The 24,134-nt window shown below is 56.6% G+C and overlaps 1 protein-coding gene and 1 long non-coding RNA gene across 7 annotated transcripts; one reads left to right on the top strand and one right to left on the bottom strand.

Annotated features, from left to right (window-relative positions):
* Positions 1-1,237: 1,237 nt before the first annotated feature.
* Positions 1,238-18,372, bottom strand: LOC128914794 (SLAM family member 5-like). Of its 6 annotated transcripts, XM_054214375.1 has the most exons (12): positions 18,233-18,327; positions 15,057-15,118; positions 13,360-13,491; positions 11,835-12,185; positions 8,328-8,597; positions 7,997-8,113; positions 6,801-6,902; positions 5,866-5,988; positions 5,532-5,627; positions 5,073-5,165; positions 3,942-4,018; positions 1,238-2,578 (listed from the first exon to the last, which is right to left on the bottom strand). In XM_054214375.1, the coding sequence occupies exons 3-12, from the start codon at positions 13,391-13,393 to the stop codon at positions 2,537-2,539; spliced, it is 1,305 nt and encodes a 434-aa protein (XP_054070350.1). In that variant the 5' UTR covers positions 13,394-13,491; positions 15,057-15,118; positions 18,233-18,327; the 3' UTR covers positions 1,238-2,536. The 6 variants fall into 6 exon arrangements, 5 of the variants coding, with proteins under 5 accessions (XP_054070350.1, XP_054070351.1, XP_054070349.1 ...); XM_054214376.1 differs by lacking the exon at positions 15,057-15,118 and having other exon boundaries at positions 18,233-18,372; XM_054214374.1 differs by lacking the exon at positions 18,233-18,327 and having other exon boundaries at positions 15,057-15,193.
* Positions 15,210-23,900, top strand: LOC128914795 (uncharacterized). The gene is made up of 3 exons (XR_008468438.1): positions 15,210-16,315; positions 20,500-20,825; positions 23,763-23,900. It is a non-coding gene; the product is annotated as an uncharacterized LOC128914795 (long non-coding RNA).
* The last annotated feature ends 234 nt before the right edge of the window (positions 23,901-24,134 follow it).

Raw genomic sequence — 24,134 nt, 5'->3', positions numbered from 1 at the left:
TTTCTCTCTTCCTCCAGCTGAAGCAGCCAATACCTGTCACCGATTCCTACTTTCCCAGACTGTTTTCCGCCTTTTTTGACTTAATTTCCCCTTTCCGTACCTCGGTTTTGTGGTTACGGAGGGTATCTGGGGCTGTTTCAGGTTCTCGGGCGCGCAGCTGCGCGTCAGGGATGCCGGCTGCGCTGCTCAGGGATGCTCCCGGTCCCCGGGCTGGCTGACCGCTGCTGCTGCCACCATTTTCGCAGACATTTGCTGTCAGTGTTTTTCCCATTATAACCTTTACGGCTGCTCCCATCAGCCGCTCAGCCCAGCCTGCTCACACGCAGCCGGCCGCTTTTACCTTCCTCCCCTCTACCTCTTCCCCCCCTTAATAAGCTTTGCCCAGTCCCATATCCCCCCTCAAACACCCCAAATCCTCACCTTCCTCCTGCTTCCCCCCTCTCGCTAGTTGCAAACTCCAGGTTTGTCCTTTCCAAGGCTCTGCCGGTCAGTTCTTGGTGGCCCATCAATTGGTGACCAGAGATGTTTTGGTCTTTGGCGTCATCCCCCTTCACCCCTGCCTACCTGGGCTATGTCGCCACGTGCTTTTATTTATTCCTTCCCCCTTTGCAGAGGGAATGTCCTTGATCGGATAACTTGAAAGGAGCCGGGACAGGATGGTCACAGCCCAGGCTGCACTGCTGGTGGCGAAACGGTCCCCTGCGCCCCAAACCCAGCCAGGGAGAGGGCTGTTTCTCTTCAGGACACCCTGAATCCAGCCTGGTGGGTATATCTGGGGGGGAGGGCTATCCCAACGAAGCCAAGGGGATAAGGGAAGGTGGGAAGAGAGCCCGCTGCTACCCGCAGCATCCCCGCCACCACGGCTTGCAGGGCCACGGCAGCAGCCGGAGCTCAGGCAGGGGCAGCAGGGCTTGAAGTAAGGAAGTGGAGGGAGGTGGGGATGGGGGGAACCCCCCCAGCTAGGGTGCAGCACCCAGCACCCTCCTGTGGCTTACCAGCCCCGAGGATGCACCAGGGGAGACCCCGAGCCCCATCCCAGCCTCGCCGGGAAAAAGCAGGTCCTCCAGGGAGGGAGAAGCCGCCGGGGGCAGGGGCAGCAAAGCCCTGAACCCCCCGCCCCGGGGCAGAGGAAGCCAGTCCAGCTGCCCCCGGGGCAGGAGCCAGCCGGCGAGCGGGGTTGGGAGCCTGACGGAGTCGTCTTCTCCTTGAGGAAGCAAAAGGGGGATACATGCGGAAGTATCCGTGTGAAATACATTTATTAGAACAGCTGTAACAAAGCAAATTAAAAAGCAGCATCAGGTGTTTTTGTCCTTGTTTTTTTTTTTTAAACAGGTGAACATGACATCCAGCGTTTAGAGCTGATGTCCTGTCTGAGGGGGACAAAAAAAAGGACCTTGGCAGGATTTACTCCAACTTCATCTAAAACGCCACAACCTGCAAAGGGAGCTGCTGAAGGGCACGGCATGAATGCGAGGTCAGTTGAGCTCCCAGGAGGGGAAATCAGCTCAGGCCAGTCGAGTTCAGGGATGCTTTAAGATATGCTAAAAAAATCCCACCCTGAATGACACAGGGATACTGATGGAGCTGCCTTTCCTGGTGAGCCTTCCCAAAGCCAGGGCTTTCCAGGGATGGGGGTGTGGGGTCAAAGCTGTGCCCGGAGGAGCTGGCAGCAGGCGGGGAAGGACAGGAGTGGGCACAGGACAGACGGACAAGGGCTTGGGCTGGGTTTTCGGAGGAAGGTGCTGCGACACGGCAACATTTGCCTTGCAAAACTGAGGGCAGGCGAGCTGCAAGGGGAGCGTGATCACGGAGCTGCCTCCCCCGAGAACCACCCGCCCGACTGGCTGTGCCTGGGAAAGGCACTCATAAAAGCAGGAGGAGGAAGAAAGTAACGTCACACATGGGGGTGACACCGAAACCCCGGCATGGGCAGAGTCGGCAGAGCTCTGCCGAGAGCAAACCCGAGGCAGCTTAAAGCTTCGGCAGCAGAAGCCCGGGCAGCTCCGGCAGCGGCACCTCGGCCATGCTTGGGCAGCAACGGTGCTTGTGTACCAGACCCATCACCAGCCGCTAACGCCGGGAGTCAACCTGCTCCTTGGCAGTTGTCGGCTCTAATTAATAGTGGCAATATATTCCAGCTGAGAAAAGTGGATTGAATTCCTTGAAGTACAGCTTTTTCCCTTGGTGGACATTTACTTGTCTTTTTGGTTAGGGTTTTTTTTGACTGATGAGCATACTAAAAAAAGAAGGCACGTGGCATGACGGCATTAGTGAGGATGGTTTACCTCCAGCTCGGCGTCTGATACAACTTCTGGCTTCATTTTATAAATAGGGGGCAGGGAAGGTGGGTGGGGGGAGTATCATTTGTCGCCTGGAGCTATTGTTTGGAGACCTGGGCGGCAACATTTTGGCAAGATTTTGGCCCAAAGCCTCACCTTGGTGGTGCCGGGCAGAGGCAGAGCTTATGGATGTCTTGCTTTGTCGGACGGCTCCCAGCTCCTGGGGGCTCCTTCCCGGCGGGTGGAGGGACAACACTTTACTCCCCTTCCTGCCGCTGTCCTCGGGTTTCTTCCACCACCTGCCAAAAACAGAGGGACCATGTCCTTTGGTGGCACGGAAGGAACCGGGAGCTCTTCAGCCACACTGGGAAGCATCCCGCAGCCAGCCGCGCTGCTGGCGGGGGGCAGGTTGTCCCAGCCCTGGGATGAGCATCCCCCCCCAGCACATGGTGCCATTGCACTCCTACGGACATCCCAGTCCCTCCAGTCAACCCCAAAGACTGGCCTGGGGGGAGGCAGTAAATCCATCCCCCCCACACCATGACCCCCTCCCAGCAGCCCCAAAATGCAGGGCTGCAGCATCAGCTCCCCCCGTGCCGAGACCAACCTCAGGCTCGGCTGCAGGAGGAGTAAAGGGGGGCTCCCCTGACCCCCAAATCCCCCCAGCATCTCTGAAATAAGGAGGCGAGGGAGGGAGGAAAGTGGGAGGAAGGTGGAAGGGAGGGAGGTGTCCCTGAGGCAGAGCAGGGCAGGAGGAGAGCGTGACACGAGTGCAGGTGTGTGTATTTAGCATTGATGTGATGGGTGAAGGACCTGTGGTTTTGCTCCGTGTCTTATTTGTAGCTATTTTGGGGTGAGGTGTAGTAGAAGAGTATGTTTTCACCCAAATCAAACTGCAGCAGCCCTGAGAACTGGCATACTCAGCACACCGAGATGCTTCCCCGGCAGCCGAGCACTTCCCTGCGGTGCTGTCACAGGCAGCGCTCGGGACATCCTCCACCGCACCCCCAAAGCCAGGAAAACTCCCCAGGACGGGGCAGAGCCCCCCCGGGTCCCATGGGGATGCCATCCAGAGGGACCCGGACGAGCTCAAGAAGGGGGGCCCTGTGAACCTGGGGCTCTGGGGAGACCTTGGGGCCCCTTCCAGTACTTACAGGGGGCGTAGAAGAAAGATGGGGACGGACTTTTTAGCAGGGCCTCTTTCAGTAAGACTTTTAAACTAAGAGGGGAGATTTAGACTAGATACAAAGAAGAAACTCTTGGCTGTGAGGGGGGTGAGCCCCTGGCCCAGGTTGCCCAGAGAAGCTGTGGCTGCCCCATCCCTGGAGGGGTTCAAGGCCAGGTTGGACGGGGCTTGGAGCAACCTGGGCTGGTGGGAGGTGTCCCTGCCCAGGGCAGGGGGTGCCACTGGGTGGCCTTTAAGGTCCCTTCCCACCCAAACCAGTCCATGGGACTGAGCTGAACTACAGCAGCAGCTCCCAGCAGCTCATCGTGTCTCCCCCAGGGTGGGGACAAAGCCCGTAGCATTCTGCAGGAAGGCAGGCAGATGCTTCTTTGCTATTATAAATTAAATATTCATAAATATCCATTATGAATTTAATATTCATCATTAAATAATAAGGATTTGCAATAGCAGGGAACCAGCTAATGGCAGTGAGTTACCAAGGTGTCCCTGGCTTGTGTGCTCTGGGTGGTGCACTGGCTTTTCATCGTCTTCTCCTTCTGCGTATTCCTGTGATCTGGAAATAAAGGAAAGGCCAAGTCACTCTTGGGTTTCCAACAACGCCCCGGCAATTCGGGCCGCACCCTGCCTTTCATGGGGCAGGTGAAGAAAAGCTGTCAGCAGAGAGCAATGGAGATGGGAGCTTTGGGCTGGGCAGAGTCTCTGTGTGTCCAAAACCTTTGGCCATATGGAGTCGGTGCGGTATTTCCTGTGTTTCAGACTTGCCAATGCTCTGTCCGCTCTGGGAAAGCCCGAGAGTCGCCGTTCAATCCTCTCCTCGAGGGCATCCTCCCCTCAACACGCTGTTGTCCCTCCTTCTAGCCAGTTCCTCGAGATGCTACCTGTGATCCTGAAGGCTGAGCCAGCGCTTTCAGGAAGCCTGCTGGGATGGCCAGCCAGTCCTTGAGACCGGGCCACCAGAGAGCCTGTGCAGGGGGGGAGGCCAGACACAATTGCTGATCATGGCTAAAGGTGATTCGCGTGGTGAGACCACAGAAACCAGAACTTTCAAAGGAGAAGCTAGTAAACCCACAGTAGACACGTAGAAATCACCTCCCTGATCTCTTCCCTCCCACCCCGGAGCTCGCTCTGAAAGTCCCACCTCACTGGGATGACTGGTCAGCTGCTCTCCTGACTAAGATGACTTATTCTCATCTGAAGATGTTCTCAGACCTATTTCTGCCTGTTTATCAGATAGTTTTCTCCTCCCAAAGCTTGCCGTAGCTGAGGTTCTTTTGACCAGGGTATGGCTATTGCTAGGGAAGACCACAGTAGGACATTCTGGAGGAGAAACTTGCTTTCCTTGAGCATCCGTGGACAAAGCAGAGGTGCTGGCAAGGACCGCAGGCAGGGACCGGTGCCTACTGTGGCTTTCCTAAAAGGATGGACACCAGAGTTGGGTCCTCAGCTGATTTGGACAGTCCAGCTCTTTAAAAGTCTGGCTTTTATCTGACTGGAAGCATCTTTCCTCGTGCCCGCTGCCAGGGGAGGGTGTGAGAGCTGAGCCTGGGGATTCTCCGGGGCTGAGCAGCTCGTTACGGTTGCTGGAAGGAGACCGTGGGGCGACTTACGCCACAGGAAGAGGAGCAGCAGCGTGATGAGGATGGCTACCGCAGCAGAGACACAGCTGGCGGTCAGATCGACGGCTTCCGAGCAGCCTCGCTCTGCCGAGGAGAAAGGGAGAACTTGTCAGCAGTTGCTCCTCTGGCCAACACCCCCTTTGAACATTCAGACGCCATGAATTTAATCCAGGGACTTCCTATGCGAGAGAGAGGGGGGATCCCTGTGTTTCAAATCATGGAGCCACTGGGGCAAACCTTGCTTTGCCACCTGAGAGCTATGACCTCCCCGCTCAGCGTGAAGCTGCCGCCACCACGTCAACTACAAGGTTTCTTGAAGAAGCAGCCATGCAAAGCCACCTAAGGACTCTCTGTGCCCTGAGTGAAGCCAAGCCCCCCCCGATACCCCACCGCTCCCCAGAAGAAAGGCGAGCAAGAGCACGAGCGGTGCAAACCCGGGCCACCCCTTACCATGGAGCTGCTGGGTATTGTGGAGCAAGAGGGTGGCGAACAACAAGTTGACGATCAGTGTTGTGGGGGTTGTGGAGTTCCGGATAACACGGTGCCCTGGAGGAGGGAAAAACTGGTGATGGATGAGAGGAAAACGCGTAAGGAATGCCAGCTGGCATGCGGAGGAGACGGGCTTCTGGGAGGGTGGTCAACATGTGGACAACGTCTCTGGACGTGCGCCACAGCAGCGTGCCGAGCCGCCGCTCCCTCCTGGGAGTGAAAACCTAAGGAGTTTCCTCCTGGGCTCCCCTCAGGCCTTTTTCACCAGAGGTTTAGACCATAAACAGCAACTTACACGCTTTGCTTTTGAAGGGGATGAGAGCTGCTGGTCTCCACACCGCTGCCGCCGCCGCCTGGGCGGTTCCTATCACCGCAGCAAAGAAGAACAGCCCAAGCAAGACGAAGGCAGCAGAAAGACCTGCGGGAGCAGAAGCAAACCAGGAGGTAAGATGGAAACCAGTGGAGGTCTGAGAACAAGGCAAGGGAAGTCGGCTGGTGGTGGCCCTGCGCCCAATGGCTGCGTCTGGGAGTGCAGGATCCATCACCCCCTGCAACGGGGCTGTGCAGCGGGAGCAGGGCTGCGGCCAAGAAGGGTCCCCACGGCCTGGGGATAGGTCTGGAAGCGGGACTGGCTTGGCGCTGCGGGCCAGGGGACCGTATCCTACAGCTGAGAACGGCTCCTGTCCTGGAAGTTGGGCGCAAGCGATATCTATTATAAACGTACACACAGGCAGCATCCTTTCAACAGAGAATGGGGAGATGACCCGCGTGTTTCAGAGGGGGTTCCTTTGGGCTTGTTTGCCTCAACGTCTGCTTGCAGACACGCTGCTGTGTGCAGCGAAGAGCCCCCATGGCATGACAGACAGGGAGCCTCAGCCCGGGGCAGGGAAGAACTGGCTACAGAGCGGTTTTAGAACAGCCGAGCTCTGTGTTCGTCACCCATGGTGCCTTAAGGTCTGGTGGGAGTGGTTTCTGAACCGCTTTTTAACTTCTGAGAAGTCCTGGAGAAGGGGGAGTGGTTGCCTGAAGAGCGCAAAGGGACAGATGCAGGCCTTCGGTTTCAGAAGAGCAGAGAAAGAGGAGCCTGCAGGCTACCACGCAGTGAAGTCTAACTTCAGTTCCTGCAAGTCAAATACCACTACATCAAAGACGCTACTGCAAAGACCTGGAGGAAAAAGAAAGATGAGACACTGAAGCCATCAAGAACAAAGCAGGTTAAACGAATCCTACCTTCTTCCTGCATCCAGATGATGGAGACGGCAAGCAGGAGGAGAGAGGAGACACACAGCAGTCCGTGGGTGAACAGAGTTACATGTTTCAGTGCTTCCGTTCCTGGGAAAAAAGTCAAACATGCTGAGTACCACACAAACAGGATGGGTGCAGCCTGCCAAGGGAAGATAAACAAAAAGCACAGGTTTTCTTTGTAAAGAATTGAAGCCCTGAGGCTTAGAAACCCTAAAGAACTGGTGAACTTTCAAGGGCTTTGTTTGACTTCAGGATGAACCAGGAGAAACCAGCCACATTTGGGGCTGTTCCACACTGAACCAGGCACCAGTTCCACCTAGTGAGGCACTTTGCAATGCTTCTGCCCCAGTTTTTGCCTCCTGTAATGACCTGACAAGTGCTGGATTTCCTCTGGAGACCCATTTCATGGGGGAAAGCCCACACGGCACAAGCTCCTGCCCCAAGCAGCAGGCATGCAGAGCTCCTCAGGAGGGATTACCCCCACAGGCAAGTCCTCACGCCCCAGCCTGCACGTGTCCCCCATGTTAGTGCCGAGAGACAACCACACGTGGGAGAACGTTCCTGCTGTAGGGCTTCACCTCTGCTCTCCAGGTGGTCTCTGTTACTCTGGGAATCATTCCTGGTGGGTAGAAGGCAGCACTAGCAGGTTACAAAGATGGTGCGGGAGGACTTTCTGTTGCCTACGTCTTTAGGTTTGTTTTCTGCTAATCACTGTATAATGTTGCTACAGAAGCACCCATGGTAGCCTGTGTGCTCCTGGGGCATGGATCCAATGTCACGACTCAAACACCAGCGTGCTTGGTCACCAAAACCCATGAGACGTGACCTTTGGCCACGGGAAGGCTCTTCCCATGCAGCCTGCTTGTCCTGCACTCTCTATTTCTTCCCAGGGATGCCTGAGGAATGGGAGAGGAATGACTCGTACGCTCGGTACTGTGATATTTCTGGCTCCATCTCCCACAAAGCCCTCTGGGATTAGCTGCTTCTAAGGAGTTTTATTTCCTAGGCAAGCCACAGAGGCATAAGAAGAAATGCACGAGCTGAGCACATTTCCCCCTGCTACCGAAGTGAATTAGGACAACGGGAGAAGGAACTTGGCTGAGGCTTTCTGCCACCTGCCCTGCCCACGGTGGGGAGAGAAGGGTTGGGTGTGGGGGCTGGGGTGCAGTCCTGGCACTCACCGAACCTCTGCTCCCTCAGCTGCCAGAGCAGGACAATGAAGCCGATGGCGGGGAAGGCGACGAACATCAGCGTGACAACAGCCAGCCTCCGCACGTGGCGTAGAGGAGGTGTGAGACCTGCAAGGCAGGGCAGGAGGGAAACCCCGCGCTGGGGACAACCCCGAAACACAGAGCGGCAATCCCAGGAAACTGCAAAATGCTGGAAAACCCAAGGGATGAGTCCTGGGTCTTCCTTGCTCGGGAAAATGGATGAGACCATGGTCCACACTGCAGGATGGACCTGTGGCAACACGACAAAGCGCCGGACCTGCCAAGGCAGGGCAAGACTGACCTGTCACCGTCAGGTCCAGGGATGCCTCCTTCCAGCTTATCACGTTGCTGACGTTGCAGGAGTAGGAGCCGCAGTCCGACTTCTCGCCATTCCTTATCTGCAGCACGGTGTCTTTTTCAGAGAGCAGATAGCACTTTTCGGGGGGAAGGGGGTGTCCGTCCTTCTTCCAGGAGATGGAAGCCACCGTTCCCTCTGGCACCATGCAGACCAGCTCGATGGGCGAACCTGCCACCTTCGAACTGCACTGGAGCTCAGGCTGGGGCACAGGCTCTGAAAAGCAGAGAGCAGCGTGGCAGCGCTCCCAGGAGCATGAGAGCTGCCTTGCTTTGGACCTGAAAACTGGCCAACATCAAGCATACCGAGCCCCTTGGGGAGAGAGCAGGCCCTTCCCTTCTGATTTACACCCTAGGCCAGCTTGGAGAGAGAGAAGTTACTGCAGGAGCAGGACAACATCCACCAAGTTCAACGTAGAAAGCAGATGTCCCCATCCCTGCCACCACGCTACCCCTAGGATGGACACTGCCAACCCCTGGAGATCAGGCATGGTACCCTGGGCTCAGGGACACCGATCCGAAAGAGCGGTGAGCTGGGATTATGCTGGGAAGTGATGGCAGAGACTTTCCGGACACTGTGTGCCATGGGGCGTCCCAGGAGGAGAAGGTTCTTCCCACACAGCAGTGGCTGTGGAAGTAAAGGAGAGGTCAAAGAAGTCATGAAGTTCAGCCAAAGGGCAGCAACATGGGACTCTGCTGCTCATTACCACAGCGTTTGTTTTGCTCATCACATGTCAGCAGAAACTCCTTCTCCTGAAGGAATTTTATGCCATACTCTTGTGGCTGTTCATGACAAAACAACTAGATAAAAGTTAAGGCAGAAGGTGTTCCCGTTCCCCATTTCTATCACTCCAGGATGAAGGCACCATGCAGCCTGATGTCCCAACCAGGAACTCAAGCCACAGTCAGACTCAGTTGCAAAAAAAACCCTCTGGCATTTCCCAACAACTCCTTTAGGGCTTCCAGTCTGTGTCTTTCAAGGCAGTGATGAAATCCGAAACCCTCCTCTAGTTGGAGACTCGCTGCTCCAGCTGGATGTACATAAACGCCACGGGATTCATCCCAGGGTCCTGAGACAGCTGGCTGATGTTATCGCAGGAACTCTCTCCATTATTTTCCAATGGTCTCGGGAATCTGGAGAGGCCGAGTCAACTGGAAGCTGGCAAATATTGTCCCAGTTTTCAAGAAGGATGAGAAGGAAGACCCCAGTAATTAATTACAGGCCTGTCAGTCTTGGTGCCTGGTAAAATTATGGAGAAGGTTATTCTGGGAGTAACTGAAAGTCACTTGAGAGACAACACAGTTGTTGGTCGTAGCCAACATGGGTTCACGAGGGGAAAGGCCTACTTAGCTAACTTAATTTCCTTTTATGACAAGGACCAAGGGAAGCCAGTAAATGTGGTTTTTTGATTTTATCAGTTTTTGATACTGTCTCTCACAGCATCCTTCTGTGGTGGAGGTCACAGCACACTGCCGGACAAGTCCATAATACGCTGGGTGAGCAACTGGCTGACGGGTCAGGCTCAAAGGGTTATAGTAAATGGGGTGACATCAGGCTGGCGGCGGGTCACCAGTGGGGTTCCCCAGGGCTCAATTTTAGGGCCAGTGCTCTTTAATGTTTTTATAAATGATCTGGATGCGGGAGTCGAATGTACATTAAGTTAGCTGCTGATACTAAACTAGGAGGAGCTGTGGAGTCCCTCGAGGGCAGAGAGACCTTGCAGAGGTCTGGAGAGACCAGAGAGCTGGGCAATCACCAACCGTATGAAATTCAACAAGAGCAAGTGCCAGGTTCTCCACGTGGGATGGGGTAATCTTGGTTATACGTACAAACTGGGCGATGACAGGCTGGAGAGCAGCCCCATGGAAAGAGATGTGGCGGTTGGGTTGATGGCAAGTTGAAGAGGAGTCAACACTGTGCCCTGGCAGCCAACCGTGTCCTAGGGCGCATCAAGCACAGCATGGTGAGCCGGTGGAGGGAGGTGATTGTCCCGCTCGACACTGCACTGGTGTGGCCTCACCTCGAGTTCTCTGTGCAGTTTTGGGGGGCCTCAATAGAAGAAGGACATCAAACCATTAGAGCGTGTCCTGGGGAGGGTGACCAAGATGGTGAAAGGCCCCAAGGCCAGGACTTAGGAGGAGCAGCTGAGGTGACTTGGCTTGTTCAGCCTGGAGAAGAGGAGGCTGAGGGGGGGACCTCATCGCAGTCTACAGCTTCCTCAAGGGATGCAGTGGAGAGGGAGGTGCTGCTCTCCTCTCTGGTGACCAGCGATAGGATACGAGGAAATGGAATGAAGCTGCATAAGGGGAAGTTCAGACTGGACGTTAGGAAAAGGTTCCTCACTGAGAGGGTGGTCGGTCCCTGGAACAGGCTCCCCAGGGAAGTGGTCTCGGCACAAGCCTGTCCGGGATCAAGCAGCATCCGGACAATGCTCTTAGTCATATGGTTTAGTGTTAGGTAGTCCTGCGAGGAGCAGGGAGTTGGACTTGATGATCCTTATGGGTCCCTTCGAACTTGAGAAATTCTGCGATCCTGTCCTGGTTTGAGGTAAAACAGAACCAATTTTCTTTTCAGTAATTTTACTTTTCAGCTAAGCCTCTTCTAACCAACTGAACTCTCGGAAATTAATGGCATGTTTTTCAGTGTCGGCTTCTAGCAGAGATAAGATCTGATGTTGATAGTGAACACCGAGGAATGGCGTGCTTACGCTCATGGCTATAACAACCGGGGTCAGCTCGCTTTGTTGTGTGCCCCGCTGGAGGCTCGGAAAGGGAAGAGCACAGAGCAGAGGACAGGACAGGACAGGACAGGACCTCTTCCAGGGAGGAGGGGACAGGATAGGGGGCCCTGAACTGACCAACAGGGTATTCCATCCCATCTGCATGATGCTCAGTATAAAAGCTGAGGGATCAAAGGGTCAGCCTCTTCAATGGCAAACGTCCCAGGAGCGCTCTGTTTGTCTGCCTTTGATCCCGATCCAAGCATTCCTCTATCCAGATCCGGAATCCAGTTCCCTTCCATCGCTGAGTCCAGTCTGGGACTTTCCCAGTGCTGCCGGTGACGGGATCGTCATCCTGGGAGCTCCATACTGGCTTTGTATATCTTGTATGTATTTCATTATTTTCTTATTAATATCTCATTCTTTTTATTATCATTATTTTGTTACGTTAAAGTAGTTGAGTTTCTTTTCAGCTCGTAAGTCTCTCTCGCTCTCTCTCGTTCTCTCTGCTCTCCTCCGAAGGGAGATGCTCTCTCTTCTCTGGAGGGGAGGGTGGGAACACAGAGCATCTGTGGTTTGCTGCAGTGGCCAGCCCAGCCCAAACCACGGCAGAGTCCACGGCTCTATCCTGGTTCCCACGGCTCTATCCTGGTTCCCATCGCTCGGACCTGGCTGCCGCACTGACTGGTGAATCTTTGCCTGAGAAAACCACCCTCTCCACATACTCGACTTACGGATAACTTCGAGGAGGGTTGTCCGCGTTTTATCCTGCATCAGATCAACTGTTGCCTTATAGACGCCGCTGTCTGTCTCCCGTAACCTCTGGAGGAGGATGGAGCCGTTCTCTGGGTAGAACACCACCCTGCCTTGGTAAGCCGCGTAAATGGTCGGAGACTGGTGATCTGCGTAGTACTGCAGGATGAATTCCGGGGTGGTGTTGGTGGTGTTTCTTATGTATTCCCACTCGGTGAAGTTCACGTTCCTGATATCCGGCGCGTGCATCAGAACGGAGGATCCTTCAGCTGCCACTCTTCTTTCTGTGACTGCCACCATGGCGGAGGAGCCCTGCAAAACCACCAACAGGTCTGGAAACAGGAGAGATGCCAGAGCAGGATGAGTTAGTTTTAAAGCAAAAGCCAAAGAGCGATTTAATCTGCATGTACATCCTATTTATTTTTTTTTTGGCACAAGTTACCAACTGACTTCCTGAAGTGCGTTATCTCAGATATCTGATTTCCTTCCTCCTTTGTCAAGATAAAAACTAACATTTTTATTGGTGTGCTATATAAATGTTTTTTAGATGGTTGAGACAATTTCTCGCCCTTTGGAATCAAAATGATGGGAATCTGGACTTTTGGGTGTTTTCTGCACAGGAAGTTGCAGAAAAGTTGCCAACAGGGGCCATAATGAGCGCGGCTTCAGCCCTGGATGGCCAGCTCTTCCCTCGGCACCTGGAAGGATGAGTGTCGCTTGGAAAACAAGCTCTGAAACCCGCTTTGTTGGGACTATGTAGTCCTGTCTGCGAAATAACCGGTGTCTGAGAGCTGACCTTCCTGAACGCAGCGGAAACCTACAGCCGAGCTGCTTTTAACACAAAAAGGAATCTGAAGGGGCCTTTACACAAGAGCCTTTGTCATGACAATGTTTTATAGTTTCCGCCGGAGACAATGGAGCTGATGTGGGGCTCAGTCTGCAAGTGCGACCCTGAAACTCGCCCTCGGCTCTACAAAACCCCGGCGTGAGAATCCCACCGCAGCCCTGCTGGTGTTAACGGGACGTAGCAAGTGGAAAGTCACAAGCGGAAAGTCACATCCGATATCTCCAGCCCCCAAAAGCTGCCAGAACCGTCATCCTGGAGCTGCTTTTAGCGGGTCTTAGAGGTTATGCTGGTTGCTGAAGAGAGAACAAGCTACAGGAACAGGGACCTAAAGGAAAGCTGGGCTAAGCAAAGAGGGAAGATGCTGGAGGGGAGGCTCAGAGGCGCAGGGAAGGGTACCGGTGGGCACGCCACCGTCGGGGAGCAGAGAAGGGGCTGGAGGGAAGCGATCCTTAGGCATGCGGTGGAGGAGAGGAGGTGGTGGTACCCAGGTGCGGTGATGCCGCGGCACTGGGAGGAAGGAGGCGGCTGCCAGGAGGGCTCCCAACACCGCCGCCGCCCGGAGCAGGGTGCACGGAGAGCACGGAGACGCGGCGAGGAGATGCTCTGCGAGGAGGTGTGTGGCCCACGCAAGCCCCACGCAAGCCCCTTTGCATACTCACAGCCTGCCACGGCCGCCGGCAGCCAGGCCGGCATGGCAAAGCCCTGCAGGCTCTTTCAAACCAGCCGGAGGAACGAGCTCCTTCTGCAGCACTGTGCGCGCGGGGTGGCCGCTCCGGGCATCATGGATGGGCCTGTGAAGGACACCGTGAAAAGCACCATTGGCAACTGCCACACAGGGGTTGGGAAAGGCGAAGGGTGCTCCGATGGGGGAGCCCCCGACCATCTCCGTGTGTCATCCTGGGAGCTCGATACTGGCGTTGTATACCTTGTATATATTTCATTATTTTCTTTTTATTATTTTATTAATATTTTCATTACGGTAGTTTAGGGTTTTTTTTTAAAACTCATAAATCCCCGTCTCTCTTTTCCTCCTCTGCCTGAAGGCGGGGAGAGCATCTGTCACTCGTTTCAGCGGCCCAACCCACGACACCCCAGGAGATGGAGAATAAGGCGTATTGGGAAGGAGGGCACGTACCGCACCTCCTGCTCACAGTGCTGCTCTCTTCGCAAAAACGAATCCCCCTTCCTCCTCCTCCTCCCTTCTCCCCTCCGCCAGCAGCCCAGCCTCCTCGGATACGTGGCTGGGGAGACGGAGAAGAGCCTTTGGGTGAAGAGGTGCCCATCAAGGTGGGGGTTGGGTTACAGCTGCCCACAATCACTGTTTTCTGTCTCAAAAAGAACCTCTCGGCTCCCCCAGGGCATCAGCACAGCCGAATATTTGCCGGCTGAGGGGCAGTTGTAAACGCGAACCAACACTTTCGTTAAGGGGCAGATACTCTCAGAAGTTGTCACGGAACTGTACAGAACAGGGAGAGGAACTGGACTCGTGAAGACGCACATACTCGAGGCTATCGTGTTTTCCCCTTGGCCTCTAGCACCACTGCTACGCTGTTATCTGTCATTTTTACAAAATCCACATGGAAAACCTGAAACAGAAACACCCTGCGGCCTGCTGGAGTTTTACAAAGAGGACTTCTTAAGGAATGTCTTGGCATCTTCATTACATGCATGTGGCACTTGGGAAACACATCCAAGGCATTTCAGCCTCCCACCCAGCCTTTCATAGGAACGGGATGTGCGGCAGCTGTTTCTCAGCTGAAAATAAAGAGCTCATTCTGGGAGCTGGAGCTACGGTATCACCAAGGCACCCATCCCCTATCCGAACAAAAAACGTCTGTGTCGGACAAAGGGAAGCTCCCCAACGCTAGACAGCCCTTCCACGCTCCGAGGGCTGCTGAGGACACTAGTCACCCTTCCACAAGCGTGGCGGCGAGCCCTCCCCGCAGCGAGCCCTCCCCGCTGGAGAGGACCGAGAGGCTCCTTCAGGGACAGAGCGGAGGCGAAGAAATGCTCCGCCTGCATTGCAACTGCCTCTTCCGCCTCCTGCTCCTGCTGCTGCGGTTTGTGCGCAGCTGGCGAGGCCTGAGGTGGGGTGACGGGCTGGCTGGGGTCTGGCAAAGCCAAACAGCTACTGCAGCCGCCTGCAATCAGCGCCGGTGCAGGCGTTCTGCTGTTAGATCCAGCGTTATCATCTGTACGGCCACGCCGGGGAGGTCAAGGTGGTGGGTAAAGAGGAGACACACGGCCTTTATCAGCCCCTGGGCATGGTGGGGGTGTCTCAGGCTGGGCGTTGTGGGGGGGTGGGCTGCAGGGGGGCTGCCCACGCGGGATGGGGCTGCTGGAACAGCACGCTTACCCAGGGGCATGGCTGTGGGCGAGCGAGGCCACGCGGGTCCCTGCCGAAGGTGCCGGCTCCTCCTGCGGAACACATGAGTTCACATGAGCGGTCGTTAAAAGCACGTACTTCTGCTGAGCCCTACTAATGGGTGACAGCAGAGCTTGTGATGGCAGACCTTGTGATGGGAAGAAAGAAAAGGAGTGTGTCATTGTCACTTGCCACCCCAGGGGCCCAGGCATCCGTGGTATGTCCTGGCACCACCAGCCCCTTTGATAAGGACATATGAGATACGTTAAAAACATTCTGTGCTCTTCCTGCTCTCCATAAAGCCCCTACCGCAAAATGATAGAGAACGATCTTTGTTCTTCCCTCGTACTGAAAAAAGGAGATGCAAATCATCCCGTTGTAAATCATGCACAGCTTTGAAAGACGAACCATCCCATAGCAAACACGAAACAAACACGACTGCGCGGTGTCTGGCTCGGCTCTCTGGGCCTCACATCTGCTGAGGCACAGCGAAAGAGCGGCAGCGGGGAACTGCCACAGCCCCTGACGGAGAGAGAAACCGTCAAATGCTACTTGGCAGTAACGGAAGGCAAAAAATACCTTCAGCCAAACCCCCAAGACTCCTGTGAGCCGCGAGGCTACCGTGAAGACTCTTCATGGCTGATACAAACTGAGACAATCTAAAAAGTCCACAGACGCGTCTGTGCTCAAACCGGGAGCGAGAGCAACCCAAAAAGCAGCAGGTGTAACCCTCAGCTAGAGCAGAACAGCTTTATGCGTAAGTGCGGCTCTAAATAAACCCTCAAAAAAAACCCCTTCCTCATAAACGAATTCTGAGTTACTTCAGAGACTTTGGTAACTTCACCCTGCCCTTGTCTAACGCTCTTCACGCCCCACAGTCCAGGGCAGACAAAGCAAGCTTGGCAAAGAGTCCTGGATCCAAGTAGCCCAAATCACATGCGCAAAATGCCACCGAACCCAATAGCAAGTACGTGCCACGATGAGTTCCTGCACGTGCCAGGGGGCTTCAGCCGGCCACCAGGCCCCTGCCGGCAGAGCAGCCAGTGCTGGCGCGGGGGTGTGGGGGGCTCAGCAGGTGGCTGAGGGGGGGCAAAGCCAGCGGCTGCCCCGTCACAGCGGCGAGGCTGGAGGTGCTCAGCAGAGCTCTCTGGATGGGGGCAAACAGCCAGGGAGGGCTCAGGGGGGGGAGGCGGGTTGTTTAGGAGGTATATAAACAGCCCTGTGAGGACTCAGGACGAATCTGCCTGGCTGTAAGTATTTATTTAATATTTCTGGGGCTGGGGGGGGAGCTGAGCTTTGGGAGCAGAGCCCAGTTCCTGGTGGGGGAGAGCACTGCGGCCCTGCAGGGAAGCGCAACGGGGGGGATATACTTCCCCCCGCCGGCCCCCGCCTCATCCCTCCGTCCCCATCACGTCTCCCACTGCTCCAGTCCTCAGCATGACCCCTCCAGACCCCACCTCCACCGCCCTAGTCCCGAGTCCCCTCGCCCTGTCCCCGTCCCACTGCGTCCCCCGGTCTCCTCACCCTGTCCCCATATCCACCGCTCTAGTCCCCGTTCCCCTCGTCCTGTCCCCATCCCGCTCCGGTCCTCGATCCCCTCGTCCTGTCCCCATCCCGCTCCGGTCCTTCATCCCCTCGCCCTGTCCCCATATCCACCGCTCTTGTCCCTGGTCCCCTCGCCCTGTCCCCGTCCCGCTCCGTTGCCCGGTCCCCTCGTCCTGTCCCCCATCCCACTCTGGTCCTTGGTCCCCTCATCCTGTCCCCCATCCCACTCCGGTCCTTGATCCCCTCGTCCTGTCCCCCATCCCGCTCTGGTCCTTGGTCTCCTCGTCCTGTCCCCATCCCGCTCTGGTCCTTGGTCCCCTCGTCCTGTCCCCATATCCACCACTCTAGTCCCCGTTCCCCTCGTCCTGTCCCCACCCTGCTCCAGTCCTTCATCCCCTCGCCCTGTCCCCATATCCACCGCTCTTGTCCCTGGTCCCCTCGCCCTGTCCCCGTCCCACTCCGTTGCCCGGTCCCCTCGTCCTGTCCCCCATCCCACTCTGGTCCTTGGTCCCCTCGTCCTGTCCCCATCCCACTCCGGTCCTTGATCCCCTCGCCCTGTCCCCATCCCGCTCTGGTCCTTGGTCTCCTCGCCCTGTCCCCATATCCACCACTCCAGCCCCCGTTCCCCTCGTCCTGTCCCCATCCCGCTCCGGTCCTTGATCCCCTCGCCCTGTCCCCATCCCGCTCTGGTCCTTGATCCCCTCGTCCTGTCCCCATCCCGCTCCGGTCCTTCATCCCCTCGCCCTGTTCCCATATCCACCGCTCTTGTCCCTGGTCCCCTCGCCCTGTCCCCCATCCCACTCTGGTCCTTGGTCCCCTCGCCCTGTCCCCATCCCGCTCTGGTCCTTGGTCTCCTCGTCCTGTCCCCATATCCACCGCTCTAGTCCCCGTTCCCCTCGTCCTGTCCCCATCCCGCTCCGGCCCTTGATCCCCTCGTCCTGTCCCCACCCTGCTCCAGTCCTTCATCCCCTCGCCCTGTCCCCATATCCACCGCTCTAGTCCCCGGTCCCCTCGCCCTGTCCCCATCCCACTCCGGTCCTTGATCCCCTCGCCCTGTCCCCATCCCGCTCTGGTCCTTGGTCTCCTCGCCCTGTCCCCATATCCACCTCTCTAGTCCCCGGTCCCCTCGCCCTGTCCCCATCCCGCTCCAGTCCTTCATCCCCTCGCCCTGTCCCCATATCCACCGCGCTTGTCCCTGGTCCCCTCGCCCTGTCCCCCATCCCACTCCGGTCCTTGATCCCCTCGCCCTGTCCCCATCCCGCTCTGGTCCTTGGTCTCCTCGTCCTGTCCCCATATCCACCACTCTAGTCCCCGTTCCCCTCGTCCTGTCCCCATCCCGCTCTGGTCCTTGATCCCCTCGTCCTGTCCCCATCCCGCTCCGGCCCTTGATCCCCTCGTCCTGTCCCCATATCCACCGCTCTAGTCCCCGGTCCCCTCGCCCTGTCCCCGTCCCGCTCCGGCCCTCGGTCGCCTCGCCCTGTCCCCATTGTCCCCATCCCGCTCCGGTTCCCATCGCGCTCCGGCCCTCACGCTCATCTCCCCGGCCCCACGGGCAGCCCCGGCGGCTGCAGCCCGTCCCCGACCCCCCGCGACGCCCCCCGGGCTCCCCCCGCGACACTCACCGGGCGCGGGGCCGCTGCTCGGCGCCGCCGGCGGCGGGGCGAGGCGGGGCGGGCGGCGCCGCTGTGCAGACCCGGCTCCTCCCGGCTGCCCCCTCCCGCCGCCGTCAGGCTCCCGCTCTTACTATCGCCCGAACGTCTCCAGGGACGGGGCCTCCGCCCTCTGTCTCCGGGCGACCCGTTCCAGCCTCTCGCCACCCTCGTTGTAAAGAGCTTCTTCCTAATGTCTAATCTACACCTGCCCTGCTCTAGTTTGAAACCCTTCCCCCTCGTCCCATGGCTCCCCTCCCTGCTCCAGAGTCCCTCCCCATCTCTCCTGGAGCCCCTTTAGGGACTGGCAGGGGCTGAAAGGTCTCCGCGGAGCCTTCTCTTCTCCAGGCTGAAACCCCCCAGCTCTCTCAGCCTTCCCTTTTCGGGAAGGTCTCTTCTAATGCTAGGGAAAACTGCACTTTTAAAAGACTCTAGTGTCTGAGTTGGTGAAAATACTTACTTTACAGCCAGCTCTGGGGTGTGGAATTCAAGCTCTTGGTGTTTTCAAGCTCCCCAGGTGCAGGGACGAGGAGGAGCAACACCCGAGCACTTGACCCAAGCTGCCAACGGGATTATTTCACCCCATGAATGACACATTCAATATAAATTAGAAAGTTTGCTGAGGAGTTCTCTCTCTCTCTCTCTCTCTCTCATCCCGAGCACTCCCTGCCCCGGTGCCGGAGCCCTGAGCCCTTCCCTTCCTCCGCAGCCGCAGCGCTCGCGGGGTCCCACGTTGGCTGTCCCTGCGGGGAGTGCACGGCTTCTGCTGGGGAGCGGGCTGGGGATAGTCCTCGTCTATTTTCCATTAGTATTGGGATCGATATTGCTTCTTTAGTGTTATTAATGCTAATTATCTAGTCTTATTCTATTAAATCTGTTTACATTTCAACCCTCGGGCTCCCTCGTTTTCCTGATTCCCATTCCTGGGTGGGGAGGGGTCATTGGGTGATGGAATACTTGTCTAAAGGACAATAAATTGCTGTGGGTTCCTCAAGCCATAACAGACCCTTATGCTGTGGTCAGTCCGATGCTGACCTTGCCACCCCTTGTCCCATTTCTTGACCCTTCCTTTCTCCACCTGCCTCCTTCCAAACAAATATGCCTGTAATTACTTTTCCCCATCGGTCCTTATTTTGCTACATCCATCCCCAAATTTAGCATTCCTGGCCCCTTTACCCAGACAATCTTGGCTTTAGCCAGTATTGCCAATTTGTTGTTACCTGGGCAATGCTGGTGTTGCAAGTCTGTTCCACAGGAGGTCCCCAGAGCTCCTCACGCTTATCTGAGAAGTTCCGTCATAGAATCACAGAAGGGTTTGGGTGGGAAGGGACCTTAAAGGCCACCCAGTGGCACCCCTGCCCTGGGCAGGGACACCTCCCACCAGCCCAGGTTGCTCCAAGCCCCGTCCAACCTGGCCTTGAACCCCTCCAGGGATGGGGCAGCCACAGCTTCTCTGGGCAACCTGGGCCAGGGGCTCACCCCCCTCACAGCCAAGAGTTTCTTCCTCAGATCTCATAAAACTTCCTCAGATCATCTTAAAACTGTTCCCCCTCGTCCCATGGCTCCCCTCCCTGCTCCAGAGTCCCTCCCCATCTCTCCTGGAGCCCCTTTAGGGACTGGCAGGGGCTGAAAGGTCTCCGCGGAGCCTTCTCTTCTCCAGGCTGAAACCCCCCAGCTCTCTCAGCCTTCCCTTTTCGGGAAGGTCTCTTCTAATGCTAGGGAAAACTGCACTTTTAAAAGACTCTAGTGTCTGAGTTGGTGAAAATACTTACTTTACAGCCAGCTCTGGGGTGTGGAATTCAAGCTCTTGGTGTTTTCAAGCTCCCCAGGTGCAGGGACGAGGAGGAGCAACACCCGAGCACTTGACCCAAGCTGCCAACGGGATTATTTCACCCCATGAATGACACATTCAATATAAATTAGAAAGTTTGCTGAGGAGTTCTCTCTCTCTCTCTCTCTCTCTCATCCCGAGCACTCCCTGCCCCGGTGCCGGAGCCCTGAGCCCTTCCCTTCCTCCGCAGCCGCAGCACTCGTGGGGTCCCACGTTGGCTGTCCCTGCGGGGAGTGCACGGCTTCTGCTGGGGAGCGGGCTGGGGATAGTCCTCGTCTATTTTCCATTAGTATTGGGATCGATATTGCTTCTTTAGTGTTATTAATGCTAATTATCTAGTCATATTCTATTAAATCTGTTTACGTTTCAACCCTCCGGTTCCCTTGTTTTTTCTGATTCTCCTTCCCAGGTGGGGAGGGGTCATCGGGTGATGGAATACTTGTCTAAAGGACTATAAATTGCTGTGGGTTCCTCAAACCATAAACAGTATGGGACCACCACCCAGCGAAATGCTCCTTCTGACCTATGCACCCGCCTCTGCAGGGACCTGCATCTGCAGCTTTCTACTTCCCAAGAGACATTTTGGCTCCAGGAATTCTCTCCAGCCCATCCCTATCCCCTGGGGCCTCTGGCTCCTCACTAAGTGCTGCCTTCTACCCACACACTGGGCAAGCTGGGCTTTGGACACGGTCTCTCATAGCATCCTCGTGAGTGAGCTGACCAGGTCTGGGTCAGGTGAGTGGGCACGGGGTGGGTTGAAAACTGGCTCAACAGCCAGACCCAGAGGGCTGTCGCTAACGGAGCATCCCGGGGGTCAGCAGTGGGGCTGGTCCTGTTTAACATCTTCATTAATGACCTGGGCGATGGACGGAGTACACCCTCAGCCAGTTTGCTGATGCTACAAAGCTGGGAGGAGCGGCTGGTACACCCGAGAGTCACGCTGCCATCCAGAGGGACCTCAACAGGCTGCAGGAATGGGCTGAGAGGGACCTCGTGCAGTGCCCGGGGACATGCCAGGGGACACAAGTCCTGTCCCTGTGGAGGAACAGCCCCAGGCACCAGGGCACGCAGGGGCTGGCCGGCTGGGAGGCAGCTCTGCAGAGCCTGGGGGTCCTGGTGGACTCACCACCTTGACCACGAGCCAGCGATGCGCTCGTGCAGGAACGGCAGCCAAGGGTGTCCTGCATTACGGGGAGCATCACCGCAGGGTGATGGAGGTGACTCTCCTCCTCTGCTCAGCGCTGGTGAGGCCCCATCTGCAGCGCTGGGTCCAGTTCTGGTCTCCCCAGTACAGGAAGAACTACGGGCGCTCTTACTGGAGAGAGTCCAGCAAAGGGCCACGAAGACGGTTCAGGCACTGGAGCATCTCCCATCGGAGGAGAGGCTGGGAGAGCTGGGACCGCTCAGCCTGGAGGAGAGGAGGCTGGGGGGGGGGTGTCTCATCAAGGGGGATAAAGATCTAAAGGGGGCCGTAACGAAGAGGGAGCCAGACTTTTCAGTGGTGCCCACTGAGAGGCCACGGGCACACATTAAAAAGGAAGTTCGGTCCGAGTACAAGAGAAGGCTGTCTTACTGCGAGGGTGAGCCAGCGCTGGCGCAGGTTGCCCAGGGATACTGCGGAGTCTCCATCCTTGTCCGCACTCAGCAGCCATCTGGCCTGGTCCTGAGCAACCGCGCACCCTCGGCGTGTCTAGCTTAGCTGGCTGGATTAAATCAGCCATTTGTGTTTTTAAACCTTAATGATATTACAGCAAAGCAGACAATCTGTTGCCAAGGGCTACAGAAACGTAAAATCAAATAATTTGCCTTCACTGCTCCTGCTGCAGCAGGAAAGCAGGAAGTAAGGCTGAGAGATATATAAACATGGCCCCCCTTCTTCCCATCTGTTACTGTTAGAGAATCTCCTGACATTGCTGCAGGCTGTGGTTTCCCTGTATCCCAACGGCTAAAACCACCCACAGAACTGGGGGGAGCGGGGTAAAACCACAGGGTGCTCAGAGCCTAAGCCCCCGCTTTTGATTTTAATGTCTATTTTTCTTACGTCTCCACCTTACTTAACTCCTGATGCTGAGCTGCAGGCTGCTCCCAGGTCAGGCCGTTTGGAGAGGGGTTGCGGGAATTGTACACAAGAGGTTAAAAATGCTGGAGATCCACGAGGCAGGCGAAGGAGGGGGTTTTGCGGGGTAGGACTGTCCTGTTTTGGCTAAAGATTGCAGGAATAAACAGATAAACAGTATCTTGAAGTTGGTGGCGTCTGGAGCAAGAGCTTTTGCTTGATTATCCGTCCTACGAACATCAAAGCTGACGCCCTGAACACGACAATGAGCTCCACGGCGGCCATGCTGAACACAGATGACTCCCCACCCAGATCGTGGGAGGGGAACGGATAAGGTCAGGATTTAAAGGCCACTGAGGAAAGTCTCTCTGCGGGAGAGCAGAGGCTGGATGGAGACCCAGAGGAGGCGGAGGGGGGCTGTGCCCCTCTTCCCCCCCAGGCCCCGGTGGGCGCCGTCACCTCCTGGTGTGGGTTACCCGGGACAGCATTTATGGTGCTGGCACCGTCACCGTGCGTTACCGCCGGTGCAGCTCGTGCCTTTACCAACGGCGATTCCCAGCCTGTTCTGTCTGTCGCTTCCATAAATCACCTATTTTTCCGCTTTGTGAAGCCGTCCCAGGGACGCTCCTCGGAGGGGCTCTGGGCAAACGCTGGGAACTCTGCCCGTGAGGCGCCGGGGCCCTGGCGAGCACGGCTCCTGCCCAAGGGAACGGGATTTCTCCATGTCCTCATGATACCAGAGGCCCTGGAGCCGTCGTGTCTCTACGTGGGAAGAGGGGGAGCGGGGGGGGGGGGCTGAGATGTGGATGTTAAGGATATGACACACCTTCAAGCAGGAAAAAACAAGGACTTTAAAAAAAAAAAAAAGTTAATAAGGATCCAGAGTGCTGCTGAGCGCAAGGAGCGAGACACCCCCCCCCACGCTCCCCCCGAAGCAGGAGTGCAGAGTAGGCAGCACCCAGTCCGGGCCCCCCATCGCCCCCCCAGGACCTGCCCCACAGCCGAGCCCCCTCCTTGTAGGCAGGAAAACGCCGGGGGGGGTAAGTGGAGGGCGGGGGGGAGGAGATCATATCAACGCTCCCCCACAGCTCAGGGCTTGTACAGAGTGATTTGCATTTAAGCAAAACCATTAACGAGCAGGCTCAGGGCAGCTGCTGCCCCCCCCACCCCCCAGCCTTGTGGTGGGAGGGGGGGACACGGTCCCCTGGAGATGCTGCCCATCCGAAAGGGGACAGGCAGCAGCCAGAGCTGTGGATTCGGGGGGAGAGAGCCTGTCACCCCCCTGTCCCCAAAAACTGCCCTCAAATCACCCGTGGGGGCAGGGAGCTGCCAGGCGCGGGGGCGGGCGGCGGGGCGGGGGGGGAAGGGTGGGGTCGGCGCTTTTGGTTACCCGCATGTGTTGAAAAAAAGATCCGGCCTCATTACTGGGCTAAACTGGTGTGAGAGACTCCTGCCGCGACTTCTAAAGGCGCTTCTCTACTGTAGGGCCTGGCTTGAAAGAGAAAGAAACGGAAAAAAATGCGCATCTGGTGTCCCACCCCCACCCCCCCCCGCCGCTTCGGTGTTAAAAAAATAAAAGGGCAGAAATGAGTTCATTTCGTGACCGTTTATTACAGGTGTCGCAGAGGATCAACCCCCCTGAAACCGAGAGCCCCGAACCCACCAAACCTGGGAGGAAGGTTGGGTTGACTCAGCCGAGCGAGAAATGCCCCGACCGACCTCCACCGGGTGGAGGAAGCATCCTTGCTGCTGCGCCGAGACATCTCGAGGGAGATGTCCTCCCGACACACCCGGGAGGACGAGGCAGGTGGGACGTGCTGAGCATCGCCGCTGCCAGGGGCTCCGCTGTGCCCGTACGGACCTGCCTGTCCCCAGGCAGAGGCCAGGGTTGTGGTGGCGTCTCTCTGTGCCCTCCCTCGCATCACCCAAGGACACATGGAGACCCTACAAATGGCTGTGATACTCCTTCCTCTGCGCCTCTGGATGGT

Source organism: Rissa tridactyla, chromosome 9 (assembly GCF_028500815.1).
Source record: "Rissa tridactyla isolate bRisTri1 chromosome 9, bRisTri1.patW.cur.20221130, whole genome shotgun sequence".
Lineage (NCBI taxonomy): Eukaryota > Metazoa > Chordata > Aves > Charadriiformes > Laridae > Rissa > Rissa tridactyla.
Note: the sequence above shows the minus strand (reverse complement) of the source record. Positions and strands in the feature narration are given on the sequence as shown.